Genomic DNA, 23,206 nt, shown 5'->3' with positions numbered 1-23,206 from the left:
TGGCCGCTATATTCTAAATGTAGAACTACCAAATTACAACATTAAAGGAAGTCGAAAGTATCTAGGTTAATAGATCCCCCAACTGGATAGTGGAGTATAGTACGACATGGAGCCAAGCTTGGTGCCTTTATGAATATCATCTAGTGCCTCTCTACCAGTTTTCGCAGATACCAAAGGACCTGTTGTATTTATATTCAGGCTTGTTTGGAACCAGGCTTAAGCTATTCGGTGCTCCATTGTTTCTAACATTAGTATTCGCCAGATACTTGTATTTAGTTATAGATACTTGTATCCACCTGGTTCTAATATGAAATTTTAACGGCTTTATTAAAGATAGTACAAAACAAATATCCCTGCTAGATTCAACTTTAGATTATACTTGGTCACATCACATTTTACTGAGCACATCAAACTCGCAATGACTGAAATGAAATTTTTATTGAAGTTCTTTGAGAACGAACAATTCACCTTTAGATTATACTTGGTCACATCACATTTTACTGAGCACATCAAACTCGCAATGACTGAAATGAAATTTTTATTCAAGTTCTTTGAGAACGAACAATTGAGATGGAAAAACATAACTGACGCCACCTTTCATTTGGGAACGAATTTATTATGTATTTCCAGGAGCTCTATATTTTTAATAGAATTTTATTATTGGAGTTTGACTTACTTAAGCCAAACTGATGATAAGACCGTTTATCCGTTTTTTCCTTTATAACGCTCTCAAGGGCAACAGAGAAGGTATTTCATGACTTCGCCACAACGTTTGCAGCAGTCACTGAATATTATACCTATTTTTAAGAGAAGTTGACCTTTAAGAGAGTGTGCGGCGATAACACTTGTTAGGATTAAAATTAATCGCTTTCCATGGTATAAAACTTTCGTGTATTTTATAGGTCCTAGTTTGATCTGATGAGCTACATACCAAATATGATTTTTTTTGGTTCTACGATTGATTAAATATCTTTTGGAAACATATTTTTGACTATAAGTGTACAAATTTCTCAAAGAGCATCCATCTGTAAATTTTTCGGATAAGTATGAAAGGTAATTTTTTCTTGGGTGACTTATTTATAGTATAGTACTTCCATAAAGTAGCAATGAACGAGTAATAATACTTTTTGGCGCAAGCCCAACTAGTTCTGAAACGTATTTATGTTAGTTTCGCTTCCTGTTCAGAATATTTCACTAATGTAAACCTTAAAACAACTATCTCATTTAATTATGCGTTCATACATAGATTTGTAATGCATTTATATGCATATTTAAAATTTTTCACTATCATTTTTATAATACTAAAGTAGAGTATTTAAATTAACAACCGCACCTTCACTATTAAATTAATTTATTTAATTTATTACATTCTGTACCTTACAAGTCAGATATTGTAATTAAATTAAATATTAATTATATTTAATTGATATGATTTTGATGTTTATGTATCAAAAGTTAAAATTAATAAAAAATGAAAAAAAAATGTTAACTTACCTTTGTAGATGTCCTTCTATGCTACCTTGCAAACTATCTGCCACAATATATACAGGTTGACCTCCAGCACCGCCTTGACCAGCATATTGCAAACCACCTTGTACTACGACTTGTCCATCAGCAACAAGACCACTTAAATCACTGCCAGAATATATCTCAAGGCCTTTTTGATCACTCGTAGTGTATATTACCGTTTTATTGCCATCGTTATATATCAAATCAACATGCTTTTCACTGCCATAAAGATCTGGATCTATTTTAGTAGGCAGGTGACCAATACTTTTCGCATCTGGTTCAGATATGGTATAAATAATTTGTCCATTGCTGGTAACAGTGGGCTTTTTATGTTCATCATAAATATCGACTTCAGTTTTTACAATATTTTCTGCTTCATAGTGTTGTAGCACAGAAGCATCGAGCGGTGAAGTTTGATATACATTATGATCGTTTGAGAGTTTTTGTGCCTGATTAAACATTGCCGCAGCAACTGCACTATCATTTGGCAATAATTTCGATGGATCACTGACTATTCTAGTTAAAATATGTTCACCAGCTTCGTTGCGTGATAAAATATGATGTTCACCATTTATGATCTCACGTGATATAATCTGTTGTTGTTCTCCATTAGGTCCCACCACTCTTATAATTTGATTTTCATCAAACTCTATTTTTGCAAGCGGTTGATCAGCTTGCGATACCGCGTTCTGTTGCTGATTCAACTGTGCCACCATACGTGCATCAATTATATGCTCATTAGACTGTGCTGTACCCACATTGGGCATCACTACTTTAGGGCTTTCATATATGAAAACTGCTTCCTTATCATACAATTTTGAAGCATCAGTATGTAAATCGAGCACATTTACATTTGTCATTGTTGCCAATTCTGGCTGTGGACTGTCCGGTGAACGATGCATTACGTTCGGTGTGATTAACGACAAACCGTTTGTGGTAGCAGGTGTAGTAGTTGTTATGATATTTGTACTTGAAGGTCCTGTTATTGTGGATGTTGTTACTTGTTGTGGAGAGAGACGTACTTCGGTTTGATGACTGCCACGATGCATAACAACGTGAGAAGGCAAAGCTAATTCGTTGGCTGTGATGACGCTTGTAGCAGCAGGCGATGAGGACATTTTATTCTGAAGTTAATACTTTTTTTGCAATTATTTATTTTTCATATAGAAAATCTCTTAAATTAAACGACAAATTATGGCTGTTCTGGAAGACTGACGTGTTTTGTAAAATTACTTAAAATTAGTTTAAATTTTATTAATAAGCTGTTGTATAAAGGCACATTAATCTCAGTATTATTGGACGGAATTCGTTGTTTTTGCTTTTCTAGATATATTTTGTATTACATAACGTTTTTCTTTGTTTTTGTTTTCTTTTATGGCACTCAATTTCTTCCTTTCACTTTTTGCTTTATTCTTCCGTCATTAATTTTTAATGCATGCTTCGAGGAAGTAAAACTTTCAAAACGTCATTTGAAGACTGTAAACCTTTTAGAGATAAAAACGTTGGCATCAACTGCACCTGAAATGAGGAAGACAAAAAAAATTGCATTTATTGGAAGTCGACAATTTTCATTTTTTACTATATTAGTTATATTAATATTTTCGATATAATAAATTGTAAAAATTAATATTAAACCGAAAACGTATAATAACAATAAATCACAACGAAGACTTAGGAAATGACTTAGGATCAATGACTGGAAAACTAAACGTCGAACATTTTTGAGAGTCTAAGGAGGTCTATCTAACGATGCCTCTCGTCAAACCACCACCACATTCTCGTTTCGGTTAAGTTAATTTTATTAATAACTATATAATACAATTATGATGGCAATGCAATATTAAAGTAGTATATTGGTTTCTCTTGCATTGGTGACTTTAATCAATATCTGAAGACATTGAAGTTTTTCAATACTACTAGATCAAGTTTAAACAGTGCTGTTTTTAACAAAATTTCTATATTAAGAAAAATTTATGTGTAATAATTTTAGAAAACCGTAGAAAAGTATTGCTTATTAATCTGTATTTATGCTGTTTCAGCAATATAAATTAGCATTTGAGGCTGGAGAAAATGTATTCGGCGTTGTAAACTATTAATTGAATCTAAGCAATTATATATCAATATAAAAGTTTTATTTAGATTCATGCTGTTTGTTAAAAATTATTATAAAGCAAAGATAAGTGACATCCGTAGATACTAAGGTAAGTAACTATATTTTATAGCGATATCATTGCACAATACGAGTAACAGGAATAGGGAAAAGCCGAGCTGCAGGACCTTTGAATAAATTTAATGAAAGGACGTAAACAAATTTCGTGTAATTTCGGTTACTTATAAGAATAATATTGTGTAAAATAGTGCACTAGTCAGATGCGACACTACTTTTTTTTAAGAGCCATATTTTTAATAAAAATGTTAAAAATAGGAATTTCTTCAACAGTCTCACCAGACAAAGGACCTTTAATATAGTTCCAAAATATTGTTAGAAATAGAAATTCCTACTTCAAATATCTTATCAAGCAAAGAAACCAAAGTTAGCTTAAACTAACTACCAGGCCGCACTGAAAGCAATTAAATCCAAAACGGTTAAAACCAAGATTGTATTGAAATGTCACGCATCACTGATGAGCATCAAACATCACAAGATCTCTCTCTGTTGGGTTTCTGGACATAGCAATATTGAAGGGAATGAACTAGCAGAGATGGTCAGAAGAGGTTGTGAACTGCATACAGGAGAGACCGACCTCTCAATACATATACCGATATGTGAACTGTTTAGGATAATAGAGGAAATCACCAAGACGGTGACCAAGAGTGTATGGGCTACTCGCGAAGACTGTGAGGTCGCTAGAGCCTTATGGTCTATGTAGGTTAGACAAAAATAAAATGAAAAACATTCTAGGCTTCAGCAATCCTGCAGTTCGTGTGCTTACTGGAGTACTAACGGGGCACTGTGTCATTGCGTCTATGCTTCAGCGGTGACGAGTTCGAAAAAGTGGATTATGCAGGAGTTGCCAAGATGAAGAGTAGTTAGAATCTGTCAACTACTTTCTGTTTCTCTTTGCAGTACTTCAGACTGCAAACTTTGCAGTACTGGCGACTGCATTAAAGTCGCCATCTTTAATGCAAACTTATCGGATCTCCTCAACTTCATCCGGAAAACCAAATGGTTTAACAAGGATTACAAAGGTTATCAACTCGCCTCTCCCGGAAAATCACAATGGGTAATATATGCCTCCGAGTGGAGGCATATACGCGCCTTCCGAACCTAACCTAACCTAACCTAACCTAACCTAACCTAACCTAACCTAAGCTAACCTAACCTAACCTAACCTAACCTAACCTAACCTAACCTAACCTAACTACCAGTTAAAACAAGGACAACAATATACCTCAAGAGAGTAAACACTCTTCTAAGTTTAACTGAGAGAATTGTCAGTCTCAATATACACAAGTCCGTTATGAGCAATAATTATGTGATGGATATGTAGGCGAATTCATTGTGTATCCAGTATTAGTTTTTATAAATATCTATAAATATGAAGAATCAAAAGAAACGATTAAACAATTATTATGTGAAGAAAGGAGATTTCTACCTTGAAAAGATTTAGCACAAATGAGCACGATTGTTAAAAAAATATTCATAAAATTTGTAATTAACACCAATTAGTTTACTAAAGGTAGTTGAGAGGGTTAAGGTAGATCGAACAATGAGATTATATGCGGCCCCCTGATCATATGTGTGCCAATGTCTTTTTTATTCAACAATTTTACTATTATGAAGAAAAGAATTTGGTACCTGCTTAAAAAAAGATTTTGTAAAATCTCTATACCTAATCGATTGCAAAAAAAACCATCACTATAGTAAATATATTTTTCAAAAAAGTCGATGGAAATATAGAAAATTCAAGTTTTGATTTAAGAAGTTCAAGAATACTGAAGAGCCATTAAAACGAACTAAACATTGATTTTAAGACAAGATGATTAAACACTGATTTCAAGGGTTCCGAATTTTAAAGAGCTAGTTACAAAATAAAGTTAAATGTTTGCTTCAGGAACTGTATAAACAAATTTTAATGGAAGGTCATGCCGTAAATATGATGGGACTACAACGTTATTAAATTATTTAGTGTTTTGTTGAAATCTCAACTGGTAGTAATTATTTCGTGTGAAATAAAATAAAATAAATAATTATAATAAAATACTAAGTTAAGTTAAAGATGATAAAAATAAGAAAACATAAGATAAAATTAAGGAGTTCTTATAAATTCTTATTAAAAACATCGAATAATTTTTACCCAACAGAATATAGACTTACAAATTTTAAATGGGTAAAATAGCACTTATAGTTTTGATACAATTTTCGCTTTTAATAATAAGTGCTAAATAGTAACACCATAAATAGTAAATAAACGCTTTATCTTAAATAAATTAATTCGTTGTTAAAGACCCAAGATTTGCACCACATAGAATTTCACGCTATGAATTCTCTCTAACGTCTAACACAATATAATATAAAATACATGTATAGATGGGCACATGCTCTCATTTTTAATTTCGATACCATTTAATCTCATAAATAAACAGAAAATATAAAATATAGATTCAATAAATATTTGTTATGTAAATACTTATTTATCAACATTAGAAGAGGTCATTATATTTTATATTTATATATGTTTTTCACGACTTACATCTGCCGTAAATAATTATTTATATTAATGCTATGTAGTTAGTTATCTATAATCGTATTTAAGTTTTAGATTTCATAAAAAAAAATTTAATGTTTAATGGATGGTTAAAATTCTTTAAAAAGAAAAATTAATCTAATAAAATGTTGTGATCATTGGGTATGCATCCGAATTTAATTCATACGTTCTACAGATTTTCCGTATAATAGAATAGGTACATCCTTATCTGTCAATATAGAATCAATTTTTTGCGAACTTTTTACTCTTTCTATATAAATCAAAATAATTAAATCATTTGGAAAAAATAAAGAACAAATATTTTCTTGAAACTAAGGAATTGGCAATGTGTTTATTATAAAGATAACATAAATTGTTAAAATTATTTTATCTTTATAACTTCTCATACTGATGTCAAAAACATTATTAAATACAATTTTATTAAATATTTATAGATTTATACATTTTGTATAGATTCAAAGATAAATACATAGATTCATAGATAGAACTCTTAAGATCACATGGAGCAACTAAAAATAAGAAAAAGTTTTAAGCAGAACTTATAAACTTAATCTGTTCCAAAACTTTAAGTGCTATTAAAATATAAATATTGTAATAGATATGTTATTAATAATCATTTCACACTGTAATCAATTAAAATTAATGTATACATTTAATTAAGAATTATGTTTCTAGATTACTTAACAAACACAAAAACAAAATTGGTATAATAGTAGAGAATTCATGCAGATACGTCTATATTTAATTTATACATAAACTATTCAATTACTTCTCTACTTTTCAAAGTTAAATCACTTATCATATTAATCTATTTGTATTATAGGCTTAAGCTTTAATGCTTTAATGACCTCTAAACCAACTAACTACAGTCTTAACAATTCACCTAATATATTTTCAGTTTAATATCTCCACTCTTAAGCTACTAAGAACTAACAACAAATCAACAAACTATCCAGATAATTATTTAGACAAAAAACTACTATTTTTTTCATAGTAATCCAACAAATCCAACCAGATTAACAACAATGTGCTCGACTGAGTACCGATGTCTAGGCAAAGCCGCTCCATTAAAGATACTCGTAAGTACAATTTGTATTAGAAACAATCAAAACCTGTTAATTATTCAACGCATTATCTCAAATCGTTCAATAAATACGTACATATATTTAAGCCGAAAAATCGCATTTAAGTTTGGAGTTGAAAATGCATTTTACTGTTAAAATAGAAAACCTCATTAAGTTTATTGTGAGGAGATAAGATTTGGCAGTGAGGCGAATAAACCTAGAAAAATGTACGCAGCTTTTCCTTTTCCATTACAAGTGACAGACACAATTTAGAGCCAAAATTAAAAATGCGTGTTTTTTTATATCTTTAAGATACGCACTCCACTTAAATGAGCAACCACGTCAACAATTAAAATTTTAAAATGTTACTCGTATTATCACTTTATAAATTAAAAGTAAAAAAGTTAATTGAAATTAAATGGTGAAAACTGGTATTTTGCCATTTTGGCTGATGCGAATTGAATCACGTTAATGTTGTTGATGAACTATTATTGTCGTCATTCAATTTGACGCCACAACAATGACGTCGGCACGGATAGTAGCAAATAGGCGCGTTTAGACCCACCATACGCACAACTTGTTAGGGCAGGTTATGATTTATGGTATCATAGTGCGAATACCGTCGCATTCGAGATAATTCAGTAACTTGAACTATGTACGTTGAAGCGTTGTTAGAGCATTGCAAAAGCTCGCAGACACAACAGATGCTAGCTATTAGTTACTAACTCAGTCGGGTAGAAATTGTTGAAATGTTGCTTAAGTAGCTCAACCGGATTGCTTTTGGTTGTCGTAGGCAGACCTAACAGCCAACAACCAACAGCCTGCCGCATGTTAACGACTCCAAGTTTATCGAACCCATCCACCAAACTAAATAGTAAAACAGTTGTGTTTTGTTTACTTCATTCAGTAATAACAAAAACAAAAAACAAAAAACAAAATAATAATAATATTAAAAAAATAATGCAATAAATAATTTTATAAATAAATGCAATAAAATACAATACATTTTCCACTTTTTATTATTCCACTAGCAAAATAACAAAAAAATATTTTATTGCAACCTCAACCTATGCATTATTTGCAAATCTTCATATTAGAAGCCTAGTAGCCTTGTATCTTCCACAGAAACTGATGTAAATATACAGCATATTTTGGAATAAAAACGAGATACTCAAAAAGATCAATTTTTTTGCAATGAACTATTATCTTTTTTCTAATAAACAATAGGATTTATTAAGAAAAAGTTAGGAGATTTTTAATTACTGGGAATATTGAGTTTTTTATTTTTATGTAACTGTAGGAAAGAAAATCAATTATAAAATTTCCAGATAATTTTTCGCATCCTGGAGACAAATTGGATTTAATTGCATTCAGTCTGAATTCAAGAATATTCGTCAAGTCGAAGATTTTTATTTCGTTTAATATGAATATGATATTTATGGTTTTATTACTTTAAAAATATGGTATAATTAAAAAATTTAGAATTTAGCACGGAATCATATTTATTCCGTGCTTTTAGTGCAGCTAGCTAGCACTTATACATATCGCTTTCTTCTTTTTTAAATTATTTAACTATTGAAGCATGACGACTAAGGACTGAATAGATGCATAAAATGACATGGATTAGTTTGTAACCGATATACATATATTAAGCTAATATGTTAGAAGTATTTTTTTTTGTAATTAGGATTGCTAGCAAAACCAATTTGTGTTTTAAGCATTATCAATATCTATCATAAATCATTTAGTAAATTATTAAATTCGAATTTTTTTATACATATTACTTGTTTTAATGGTTTTATTTAATTTATTAAAATATATTTTATTATTTATTTATATACATTAATTATATATAATTATTTATATATATATTTTTCTCTTCTATTTATTCTTTTATTTTTGAAATTTTTTTTAAAACTATTAAAAAAAATATTTATATATAAAATATTATATAAATATTCAACATATACATATATATATATACATATACATTTTTTTTAATTTTTTTATTAATCTTGTTTTGTTAAATTATAATTTTTGAAATATTATTTAAGGTTACAATTGTTTATTTAAGGTTTGTTAATTATTTTTAATTTTTTTAAATAATTTTTATTTCATTATTTTTACTTTAGTTTATAAATTTGTATTCTATAATTTTTAATGTAATCTTTTTCATATTTATTTATTATACATAATTTATTTGTTTTTAAATTTTTAATCCTTTGCGTGCTCTCAAAATTTTATATAAAATTTAATTTATTTCTTCTTAATAAATTTATTTGTTTTATTAATTAATATAATTTTTAATATAATTTTTATCTTTTTTTAAATTTTTTTTAGTACTTTCATTTGTTATTAATACTTTATTATAAAGTTTATTATGTTTTTTATATTTTGTTTAATACATTGATATTCAATATTATTGTTTTATAAAAAATTATATTTCATAAATATAAAAATGAAGTATTTTAAGAATATAATTTTTAAATAATATATTTTTTTTATTTGATTTATGTTTTTTAGTTGTATCGTATTTATATTTCAATAGCTCTTTTATAGATTTTCAAAATATTGAATATATAGTGATACGTTTGTATTTATCACGCTATAAGTGAAATAGTGCTACTTGAACCGAAATATGTAGACAATTTCTAATAATGATATTGCTACATAGGTACAATGGTACCTATAATATTTTAGTTACTTGACGCTGACGATGTTTAATCTCCTTAAAAAGATTGCCTTCTCGTTCAAAGAAAACGTACTCCTAGCATGGAAGTCAGCTGTAGATTGGGTTTATCAATAAATAATTTTTCTATATATACCCAAACTTGCAAACTGCACAAACTTAAAATATTTTTTTAAGTTAAAATTAGAAAATGACAAAGTTTTAGTTGCGATATATAAAGTATCAGCACAAGCATTAACAATATAATGTAGACGATTATAGTTATTATTAGTTATAACGGGCATTGGTATATACTGCGCTATATAGAATCTATTTTACTATCCATGTAAATAGTCTCTTAAATTCATCTGAATAAATGAAGGCTGAAACAAAGTGGTTAGAATCTCAAAGTCCAACAGGCAATAGAAACCAATTCACTAGAATCATTAACAATATATTAATATATAAAAAACATATTAAATTTGTATATTATTATGGACATATTTTTTATATCATCACTGTATACGTTTTTAATGATTATTAATAATCGGAAACAATTTCAGAAGACTTTATTTTATTGTATATATTTTATTTATCTTAGTTTAAATTTTTTTGTAATCACAATTTTTGTTATCTAAAATTATCACTTTTATTATTTTATAATGTATATATTATATATATATATAAATATATATATTTTAAATATAAATTTATTTCAATTTTATAATCGTTTTAATATATGCCTTACTTTTTCAATTTACTACTTTTTGCATTTTATGTTTATTTTTATTTTATTAATTCCCTTTTAAAATGTTTTAATATTTTTATATTGTTATTTAATTTTCAATTTTATTGAAAAATTTATTATTTATTAAAATTAATTGTAATAAAAGACAATTAATTTTAATTAAATTTATATTAGTTATACATCATTTATTTTTAATAACGGTTTTCTTTATATCATTTGTATACTTTTATTTCCCTATATTTAATCTTATTTATACTAAATTTATTTATACTAAATTTTTTTGTACTAAATTTATTTATTCCAAATTTATTTGTACCTAATTCATTAATATATATTTTAATTACATTGCTTTAAGTATTATTTTATTTATTGTTTTATTACTTCATTAATTTATTTTATAATAATTCAACCTTATTTGTGCCATATAATTTTTTTATATTTATTAAATTTATTTAATATAACATTTTATTATTAAATTTGTTTATAGAGTTGTCATTGTAGTCTTCTAAATGTATCATTATATATTAATAAATTTTAGTCTTTTTAGGAAATCTATAAAAAATACATTATAAAGGATAATACAGAAAGTTTTCTTCTATGGTTTTTTTTTTAAATTAATTTTATTTAAATTTAAATTTTTTTATTATAGAATTCGATTAGAAATAAACCAAGAAAGTAGCATTAAGTCATTTCTAATAAAAATTCTATGCCGTGCGCAAGTCTACTTTTTTCATCAAAGAACTCACACTGTTCCTGACCGTGAATTACGCACATGTACTAAGCACACTTTTATGAATGATTTTAGAATTTTATGATTCTCATCAGTAAACTGGTAACCTCTGAAATTTAAATCAGGATATTCCACATCCATGTAGACTTGAAATTATGTCAACAGGCAAAAGTGCTGCCAAACAACAGGTTATCGTTTAACAAAAACCAAATCCACCACCAACTCAACAAAGCACAAACCTAAAGACAACAAAAAAAAATCCACAATAAAATAAAATCAGGATAATATGAGGAATCAGCTTAAACGAGTTTCAGGTCAATGCAAAATCACACGTGCCGGTCCAACTAGTTTGACTCCTTGGCTAATTTTACAGGAATACTCCAACACTCAGTGCAATCACAATCGCAGGCCGCTGTGTGAAAGCAGCAATAATTGCGCTTAACCCTAAAATCTAGACATTGACTTAAGTCAGTATTTGTACTATTCTATTCGCATATTTTCTTCACTTCATCTTATATTTTAATCGCTCGGCTCAGCCGCCAGCGGAAAGCAGAGAATCATATATTGTTTTGATTATATAGCACAATCCGTGGCACATAATCAAGGCAAAACATGTTTTTCCAGGAGCATCTTCACGATTTGTAATTATTGAAAAGCAGCACAACAAACTGGAACCGGTACGCAATCCTTGACCTAATACATAAAATGTGAGTGCAGTTCAAATACAAATTCTGTACAATTCCGGGCACATCCACAGCTACAACGGCTGTGGAGTATGGCGGCAAAAGTTCACTGGCAGTTGTGAAACTTGTTTGCTTATGCTCTTCTCGAGCGCTGTTAGTGGGTGAGGTCAGTTTCAGCGTCAACTGGTTATGTGCTCGATATACTCAGCCAGTGAGATTCCAAACAAAACCAATGAGAAATATTAAACATAAAACAAAAATATTACTTTTAATGAAGAAAACGCGCTGAGTGTGCTTCAAGACCGCAATGTGGTGGGTGGGATGTTCACTTAACTGTGCATTGACATGTATCGAACGATTTGATTACAAGCAACAGATTTGGTTAGATCTGCAGGTAAACAAAAACAAAATCTTCAAAAAAATTTTCACAATGTTCATGATTAAAAAATGTGAACAAAAACATATCTCATTTATTTAAAATTTCAGTAAATTAATCAAGCAGTAATAAAATACAAATACATATTTGCCGTGTATAACGATTTTCAAAACATTCGAAATGTCCCTTGGGATCATCGCCGAACATGCACACAAAAGCTTTTGGTTTCACTTTGTTATTGCAAAATAATATCTCAGATATATCCGAAGATACGCGCAGTGTCGAAGTGAACCTCATCAGCAACATTAAAATAAATGAGCTTGTACCGCAGCTTCACTGACGCACGCATTAATACGAAATTAAATATGTTTTTGATTATTTTTCATTTTTTTTCTTATTTAATGTTTTTTTTTTAATTCATTTGTTTTTTTTTTTGTATTTCTTAAGTTGAAAACGCGGTTTACAATAGTGCGGAGCGAATCACGTAACATTTAATGGCATCCATAAATTTTTTGTGTATCTTTGTATTTCCACAGTTGTTTCCCCCTCTAACTTAAAAGGTTTGCGATCCTCTGCACACATGAATTGTTATCGGTTTTAAGGTATTGTCTTGAGGTATAAGTTGAACTCAATATTCATCAGTGGATAAAAAAAGCACAACGAAGAAGAAATTTGATTAGAGTGAACATTAAAAACGTATTCAAAATTTTAAATGTACATTTATACAGACACACATAAATAAACTACATACATATAGATACTTTCATACAAACATACAAAAAAGGTTACTCAAAAGTATCTTAAGATGTTAATTCAAAGCGATCATGAAAGAGATTTTGGGAATTGACTGATTTGACGTAATTAAATTTGATGAGGTTCAACGAAAAAAGAAATGAATTTGAAATAAAATTTATTTTTAAAATTGATTAAATTAAAGCGTTTACTAAATAAATTTTATTTCAAAAAAAAATTAATTAAAATTGCATATAAATTTCAATGGAAGAGATGCATTGACTCTTTTCTACACTTTTTCAGGTGGGCTTACAATCGAAAGAAATACATACAAATAAATTTTTTTCTTTTTTATTACTCGTACAGTTGCGGTTTCGCTAGATAGTAGTTAGGGATAGAACTATAGAATTATTTAATGTGATTACCTGCCGTGTAGACTTAACGATGCTCTTAGCATACGTGTCTGGACAATGCGGCGATAAACGCCCTATTAATAATCCGAGAAACTTCGCCAGTACCAAACGAAGCTATATATATAGTCTCCTCTTTGGTCAGAAAAGGTATAACAGTTGTGAATATTATTCTCTAGTATAATGAAAATTACTTAAGACAGCAGATATATATTTAACATATCGCCTATAACTATCAAGTTTAATTTAGTTAGGACTAACTTTCTCTATAATGCAAACTCTAAAAGCCAGAATTTAATTATGATTACATTTTGTATTAAAATGCAAGTTTGGATAAAAAAATTTATTCAAGTATTAATATTGAGGCTTAAATAAAAACTAAATAACCTATCGTAAAAACCAACCTCTCCCTTTTTTACCATAAAAAACTAAGAATAGAACATATGTTGTCTTTTTAATTTTATATGTATAATATAATATAGAATTATTTGTACTATATATTTATGTACATCTTTGACATAAGCAAAAAAAACCATAATACATAATTTAACGATTATTTTTTCTAAATATCATTTTACTCGATAAATTCGTTAAAGAATTATTTATAAAAAACTTTCAATCTCTTAAAAAATCTACACCACCGGTTCGTCAAAGAACGTTTTATAGAAACAGTTCAGTATCTTTCTGGGATAACCCTCGCTATTCCACTGATTCTTTAAAGTATATTTTACAGATAGGTTTCGAACAGTACTGAATTGTAACAACAAACATTTTTATTTACTTTTAATTAATTGAATTATATATCCAATTTAATCCAATTATTTTAATATCGTAAAATTATTTACGAATAATTAAATATAAAAAAAACAGCGAAACAGCTTTTGTATGGTCAGCCAAAAATTAAATTAATTACAAATAAATAGAAATCTTTGTTCTTGCAGTTCAGTACTATTCGAAAATAAAATAGTTACTATCGTCAAAATTGACGTTAATATCAAATTTGAAAATATTTTATTAAAATATTTTAATTCTTCTTATAAGATTCCTTCTACTGTTTCTATGCGGTTTAAACTAAACAAATTAGATTAGATTAGATTTTAGATTAGATTCTTTATTATTCAATTTCAAAAAAAATTTTTTAACATAAATAAGTAATAAGCCTTAAGTCTAAAAACATTATAGTTACTTAAAAATATTGAATTGAACAAACAAAGAATACGACAATGACTTATAGTCGTCTGTCGGAGATGTTGGTTTAAAATAAATTTACTTTCTTGCATAACGTTTAGAAAATTAAAATTTAAAATTTACAAAATTAAAATTAAGAATTTACAAAATTTAAATTTACAAACTTAATTTATATTTACAATACAAAAAGGAATTATACAGAATTTAAATTAATTGTATATGCTTTTAAATATTAATTAAAAAGTATTAAATTCATTTATAATCAGTTTTCTGTATTTTAAAGCACTAGTAATATAGTTAATCAATTTTTTCCAGTTAGGATCATTTTCCCCATTAAGCACATTGATTACTTCCTCTTCCACTAACGTTTCTCTTTCAAAACAAATTCGTCTAAACGGCCTTAATATAGGACAGCGGCCTAAGAAGTGCTGTATGCTTTCCGTTTCATTGAGATTGCACAGTGTACAGTTTCTATTGTATTTGCCATCTAAATGAATTAAGTCGCATCTCGCCTTAAAAATCCACATTATGTGCGCACGACTGAAGCTTTCTGTAAAATATTGAGCCCCCAAGTTATGGTCTAGGTACTTATAAATTCGGCTTTCACTTCTCAATGCTTTTCGCCACATTTTTACTCTGTTTTCCACTTTTAAGTGATTTAATAATACGAAATTATTGTTCTTCCATTCTTGGCTTGTTGTTTCATCATTCCAAACTAGGCTTGACTCATTTCCCAAAACGTTTAGTCTCTCTGCCCAAAATACATTTTTTTGCAGAACTTTTTGTGACAATATTCTTGGCAATCTCCTTTCATTATATTCAAACAAAGTCTTGTAGACGTATCTTAAATGCAAGTCCATTGTGTACAAATGCCCGCTTTCCATATTTGATTCCAGCATTATGGCGTAGGTTGGAGTGAAATTGGGAAGCCTGTAAATTCTTTTGAAGAAGTAGCATTGTAATTTGTCTATTTCGCTAAACATGTCACTCCCCCAAATTTGCGCCGCATAGCCTTGTATGGCTCTACAAATAGCATTGAACATTTGCCACTTTGCCCTGATTGAAATTTTATCGTTATTTAAATACGTACTCCAAGTGGCATTTATGCTTGATTTTGCAGATATATTCCTGTTTTCCAGGTGTTTTTTAAATATCATTTTTGGCGTGAGCGTTACCCCTAAATATGTATATTCAGCGACTATTTTAAGCACTTCCCCTTTGTATGTCCACCTTTCTCTACTAGACAGCCTACCGCCTTTTCTAAACACCATGACTGCCGATTTGGCTAAATTTACCTCTAAATTCCAACTGTCGCAGTATGTTTCAAGATTCCATATCATTTTCTGTAGCGTTTCTGCATCATCGGACAAGATGACTATATCAACTGCATATAACAACAGCCTTATATTCAGTTCTTCCACCTGCAAACCACCGTCCAAATAATCGTGTAAGTCGTTGAGATATAACGCAAACAGAAGGGGGGAAAGCAAACAACCTTGTTTGACACCATAAATTGTGCTAAAACTGTCAGATACTTCGCTTCCGTTCCAAACTACCGAATTTGTCGTCTCGTAAATCTGCTCAATAAAATCTACAAATTTGCTTGAAACGCCTATGCTCCTCAGTTTGTACATAAGTAATTTTCTAGCGATTTTATCAAAAGCCGCCTTTAGATCTATAAACACAGCGTATACTTTCTTTTTTTCATTAAATTTCAACTTTACGATGGATGTTAGATTGTATTGGTTGTCAACCGTGGAATAGTTTTTACGAAATCCTGCTTGGTATTCAGACATGATGTTATTGTTTTCAACCCAACTGGATAATCTTTCATTGAGCACACCCATCAATATTTTTGCTTTTGTGTTCATAAATGCCACACCCCTATAATTGGTTACAACTGAACTATCTCCCTTCTTGTGTATTGGAAATATTATACTCGGTTCAGAACTTGAATCTGCCCTTCCTGAGTCGTACATCTGGTTGTATGCCTTCGCGAGTTGCTCTAAAAATTCCGTATTTGCATTTTTGTAAAATTCGTAAGGGATTCTATCTAAACCTGGTGCTTTTCCGTCTTTCGCTTTTTTCAAGACCTGCAATATCTCACCCACCATTATAGGTTTGTCGAGCTCGTCTATTTCTATAAAGTTTGGAGCATAATGCACATCTTTCGCCGTTTGCGTGTGATTAAGAAGATTTTCAAAGTGTGTCTTAAACTCATTTGGTGCAATTCGTACCTCATTTATTAAAGGCCTATTTCTTAGCTCTTTAACTAGCTTCCACCATTCTTTGCCATTTTTAATTGTGTTTATACGTGTCTCTAGATTTCTATAATATTCAGCTTTACTTTTCAGACATACATCTTTATATTTCTTATTTGCTTCTAAGTAATTTGCTCTAGTAGCGCTGCTCTCTGTTCTTCTATATTTTCTCAACAAGTGTTTAGCTTTTTTCTTCGCGACAAAGCATCGGAAGTTATACCATTTTGATTTTTTGGTATAGAATCCCTTACATTTTCGTATTTTGGGAGTAGATTTTAGTATAACATCAGTTAAATCTGATAAGTCTAGATGTGTTTTATTTTGCAGCTTTGTCCTTATATTTTCCTTAAGTTTTTTGCTATATTGAACCCTATTTGCATCTTTCCATTTGAGGGTCGGAAGCAGTTTTCGTTCCGTGTTTTGTTGTATTTCACATTGCAATTTTAAACTTATCACCAAAGGCATATGATCGGACCATTCTCTTTCTTCTACCGTAAAGGTTTCTACATATGTCAGCATTTCTTGTGAAACTGTGCATAAATCATTTACCGCAGAACCATTACTACTTATATATGTGACGTTGCCTTCTATGTCTCCTGCCGTTCTTCCATTAAGCACTATTTGGCCATAATCACAGCACAGCTCAATAAACTTTTTTCCTCTGCTGTTAGCGACTACGTCTTTTGATTGTCTACACTCAACGCCTGATTTAAATTCATTTAAAAATATTTCTTCAATGTTTTGCTGTATATTTCCTATTCTGACATTTAAATCGCCAATTAAAATTGTATTTTCGACGTTTTCCTCCACCAGATGATTTGCCAGTTGTTGGAAATTATTTTCCCAATCGTTACAGTTTAGATATAACGGGACTATTTTGAAATTTATATATTTTGTTTTTATGTTGATAATGTTAATATTATTTATATTTTCAAAGCAATACATAAAGCCAGCATTCCTTAGTTCTTTTTTAATTCCATACATTTCTCCACCACTAGCACGGCCGAATTGACTTGTTCTAGTAGCTTTTTTGAAATGTAATTCGAAACCCGAGAAAAATTTTTTATAGTTTTCCAAGTCTTTCTCCTCTATATGTGTTTCTAGAAAACAAAATATATCATGGCCTTTGACGAATTCGAAAAAATCTGGAAAGATCATTTTATTTTTTAAACCGTTTATATTGTATGACAAAATACGCAAGTTTCTAAAATTATTAACTATATTACTAGTACTACTATTTTCATTCCCTCCGCAGACAGCGCGTCCCTATTTCTTTTCTAATATTTTTAAAAGATTTACATAATTAATATCTATTTTTGTAGCTAATTCTTTATACAATATTTTTAAAACCATTTCGCCTTTTTGATCATTACAAACAAGTTCATTTTTATTGTTCCACCTTAGCCAGTAGTCTCCAATTCTTAATTTTTCATTTCTAACGCTGACCCTGTGTACTTTACTTACTGTGAGAATTTTCTGTTTTAAAATCAACATAAGTTTTTTATGTAGTAGTTTACCAGCATCAAGATCCCGTTCTAAAGTGATTTGTGACCCTTTTAGATTTTTACTTTTACTAAGCAGCTTTTCTACAGAGTTTGCTGTGTCCAACTCTACAACGACATTCACCTTTCCGTCGTACTCGCTTAACTTTCTTACCGAAGCTATCGGCAGTGGGCTTGGAATATTTAGAACTTCGTTGCATAGTTGAGTTACACGATCGAATGTCCGTTGGTTGGCATCACAAGCTAGGCCGCGGATTACAATATTTTTCCTCTTGCTTTGGTTCTCCAAATGTGATATTCGCCTGCTATCAACTTCTTTCGATTCTTTAATTTGTTGCATTTCTTCTCTAAGCTTAGCATTTTCTTCCTTCAGACTTTGAATTTGATTCGCATTTTCTACTAACTTATCTTTTATATCCTCTATATCCGTTTTCGTTGCCAAATTTTTCATTTTGTCATCTAAAAGTTCAGCAAACATCGCCTTCATATCCTGTATATTCATTGTGTTGATAGTTTGTTGTTCACCAAGGCTGCTTCGCATACGCTTTGCTGTAACTTTTGTAGGTGTTTGTCTGAGCTGATGACTCTCCTCTGTTATTTGTGCCTTGGTTGTATTTGTATTTTCCATGAAGCGAAATAGACTTCTTGACGCTACTGATCTCTTATGCAAATGACAGTTATAGGTGGCGCCCGTGTTATATTTTGTCGAAGATTAATAGCTTTGATTTTAAAACAATTCAAAGTTATTGTTTCAGTTTAATTACGGTCCAGTTGCAGGCATTCCACACCCAAGCACGTATAGTGATGACAACAACCCCCGTTCTTAAAAACAAAAAATTCGTTCGCTTTACCAAAGTTTAATAATTAGTTTGAAAGCTCGACTTAAATATCGACATATAACACGGCGAATATATAATATCGGCATATAATACGGCGAATATAAATACTTTTCGCTTGTTTTTATCAGGAACTGTAATTCTAGTTCTTGTCTGTCGAAGTCTCACTTTAAATTACAAAGTAAATTTAATTATTGGTTCACTTAATTCACTGAACTCAATTGCACTGCGTTAGCGGACACTTTTAATTGTTAGAAAATTTCCGAGTATCACCAATTAAACACAATTATACCAATGGATTTTAAAAAATACCCCGCGCTCGAGAACTTTTAATACTTCGCTTTATTAGGGTTACCAAGCATCCCCTAAACAAATTAATTTTTATTATCAATATTTATGATGCCTCTAAATAAACTTTATTACACAGGTATGATAAATTTTCTAAAACACGTAAATACAGGGATGTGGTATAATATTTTAAAATTACATACACCGTGTGCGAAATTGTTGGTCAATTGAGGGAAATAGTAAATTATGTCGATATGGCAGCGAATGTTGGTATTTATCAGAATTTCGAGTTGGGTAAATTAGATAAAAATTATGTAAATAAAGTGTTTAATAAATAAATAAATAAATTTGAAAAATTTAAACCAAATATAATAAATAAGTACAATAAATAAATAAATATTTACATAAGTGTAGCGCACAAAATCCCTAGGAAATTTCAATTTACTTTGCCTCAATTTTCTCGAACTCGCATACGGTCATAAATAGCTAATACTAGTTAAATTAAGAGTGCGAATATTTCTTCGGAAAATTATAACGAGTATAAATAGTCCTTAATAACGAATTTTTTTAAGTGACTTACAAAATTTAAATTTATACTAATGATTTAATAATTAAATAAAACTGACTTGATATTAAAAAAAATGAATATATTCATAATCATTAGATTTCCAAATATTTGATTTAAAACAAAAATAAATAAAATTAACTCCTTTGCTTTTGACGTGTAAATATTGTAGAAGCAACAATCAACTAGCACGTGTTTTTTATCTTATCATCCGCATTTCATAAACAAACAGAAAAGTTGTTTTTTGTTTGTAAACTATTAGTTTACAATAATAATCATTAAAACTGATATATAATGAATGAAAATCAATTCAGGTTTTACTTTTTTTTGTTGTTATTTGATTTTTGTAAAGCAGTTTTTGCATTCTTGTTTCTACGACGAGTACAAGTACAAGTTAAGTAAACTCGTCATTTGTCCTACACTTTGCAGACAGGCAGCAGTCATCTCAGCTGGTTTTCGATAGTAAACAAATCATGGCAAAGTTGTTGTGTTGTTCTTGTTTGTAGCTGCTGTTGTGGCGGCTCGGCACTTTGGCCCTAAATCAGTCAACGTGGTTGCACTACCAGTCAAACAGCCATGTGCGCAGCTCAACACAGAAAAAAAACAAACAAACTAAACAACAACAAAAAAAAACAAAATAATAAAAACATGAAATGAAATTAACAGTATACAAATAAAAAAAAAAGAAAAAAAAACAAGAAAAAAGTAACCTCAACAAAGCACAACTCGTATGAGAAAATGCGACGAGTAAAGCATTTTAAAACCAAAACGTGTCAAAGTCAGAGCTCATCATTAAAGCGCGAACAAATGAAATGAAAAAATTGAATACATAAATAAAACAATGTGGCGGCACACAACTTTGCATAAAAACTAGTGGTCGGCAGTTTGTTTGTACGAGTATAGGAACGCACTTACTCGTCATAATGTCAGTTCAGTAACTACTCGCCGCTAAAGTTTCCGCGCGCATTCTACTTTGTTTGTAGAAGCAGCAAATTAATCAGCAACAATATTGATTTGGAGCACAATAGAAATAAGAAAGATACTACCAAACTATCTCTTGACCAAAAAACAAACAGAGAAAGATTGATTTCGTGAGCAATCATCGAACTCGATTTTGTTTATTTACTAACATTTATTGTATTAACTGTACATTTACCCAGTAAAACTTCTTTGGTGGAAAAAGTCCATTTCTGAAATGTTTTTTTTTTGTAGTGATGTATACTTCTGAGAATAGATTCATTTCTCATTTATTTTGTTTATTTATCCATTAATTTTTTTTCTTTTAAGTATTTTTTTTTAGGCTTTTTCTTGTAATTATCTTTAATTATTAGAGTTATAGTTATATTACAAGGGAATTTTTTTTTAAATTTATCAAATGGGTGATTTCAATTCATTATTATTATAATCAGAATAACTACTATTCTTATTATATGACTATATATACGAGTAATAACTATAGATATAATTTACTAACTATTATGATTATAATAAGTTATAAATAATTAATTAATAACAAATTTAATAAATAAAAAATCATTATTATTATTATTTATTAAATAAATTTATTATTAATTAATTATTTATAACTTATTATTATTATAATTATAATAGTTAATAAATTATATCTATAGTTATTACATAGTTATATAATAAGAATAGTAGTTATTATTGCTATAATAATAGCAACTACTTATTATTATTTTAACAAGTACTAGTTAGCTTTTATTGTAATATTAATAAAAGTTGCAATATTTGTTGTAAAATGAAGAGTTTGATTATATGATTAATTACTAAAATTACACTAGAGCACGAGACAACTACATAAAATTAAAAAAATATAATAAAATTTAAATGTAGGTAGATGGCTTAAAGTCGCGGCCCATTAATTTAAAATAAACTTAAAAATTAGACTTCTAAAACAACGAGTAATAAGAAGCGATTGTTAAAAAAACTTGTTATAAAAAGATGTTAACATGTAAAAACTTAATATATTAAAACAGTAATGTTCACCACCACTAAAAGTAGCTATAAAACCAATACATAAAAAAACTATGTCAATGTTTAAATGAAACATTCTTGCATAAGCAAATTTTTTATTAGTCCTAAAAACAAGATCCTAGCTGTTTATTTAACATAACAAAATATATTGTAACTTTCGACCAGTAATGTTTCTTCTTTGCTAGAGGAAGGAGATACAAGTTAGATTGAAAATTATAGAAAAAAATGGTTAGTACAATTTTTTAGTTTTGCTTTAAATAGAAAAAAAGTTTATATATTTATGAAATAAGATATAAAATATATACGAAATATATCTTATGCAGAAAGATGAAAAAAATTATAAGAATGAAAATATTTTATAAGACAATATATAAGATAATGGGAACAAATCTCGCAGTTGTGCAAAATCCTAAGGCAAAGAGAATTACAAAAAAAATGTATGAAAACTGGTAAAGGTCAAGCATCCTATACTTGGAACAGACCCTGAAACCAACATTTTATTTTTTAATACTGTTTTACAATTTAAAATAATTTACAGTTATAATTAAATTTTAAATTATAATAGAAAATACTCGTACAAAAAAATTCTACTACTGTAACGAGTAATACTTCAAACATTTTTTTAGTTTTTTATTATATTATTTATTTATTAAAATTATTAAAAATAATTAAAAATGGGGTATAAATACAATTATACAATTTCAAATGTAATATAACAAAATATCCAAAAAATATTTAATTTTATATGGAATCAATTTCGGAAAAAATCCTTGACTGTAATAACGAGTAGCAACTTAATTTTTACTAAACCAATTCCTTATTTTCAGTTTAAATTAGGTGATAAATTTAACAGTGCATATTGAGTAATAATATAACATTGCTTTAAGATATTCTTCACATAATTTATTAAAAACAAATTTACGTAATAAATATTTTACT

The 23,206-nt window shown here is 28.9% G+C and overlaps 1 protein-coding gene across 1 annotated transcript in view; it reads right to left on the bottom strand.

Moving 5' to 3' along the window:
- Positions 1 to 1,490: 1,490 nt before the first annotated feature.
- The window catches only part of LOC119674677 (protein grainyhead-like), a 33,610-nt gene continuing 11,894 nt past the window's right edge, over positions 1,491 to 23,206 (bottom strand). Inside the window, exon 2 of the mRNA XM_038085830.1 lies at positions 1,491 to 3,027. Within this exon, the coding sequence (XP_037941758.1) occupies positions 1,491 to 2,627 (1,137 nt within the window). The 5' untranslated portion in view covers positions 2,628 to 3,027. The remainder of the gene's footprint in view (positions 3,028 to 23,206) is intronic.

Source organism: Teleopsis dalmanni, chromosome 2 (genome assembly GCF_002237135.1).
Source record: "Teleopsis dalmanni isolate 2A chromosome 2, ASM223713v2, whole genome shotgun sequence".
Classification (NCBI taxonomy): Eukaryota; Metazoa; Arthropoda; class Insecta; order Diptera; family Diopsidae; genus Teleopsis; species Teleopsis dalmanni.
Note: the sequence above shows the minus strand (reverse complement) of the source record. Positions and strands in the feature narration are given on the sequence as shown.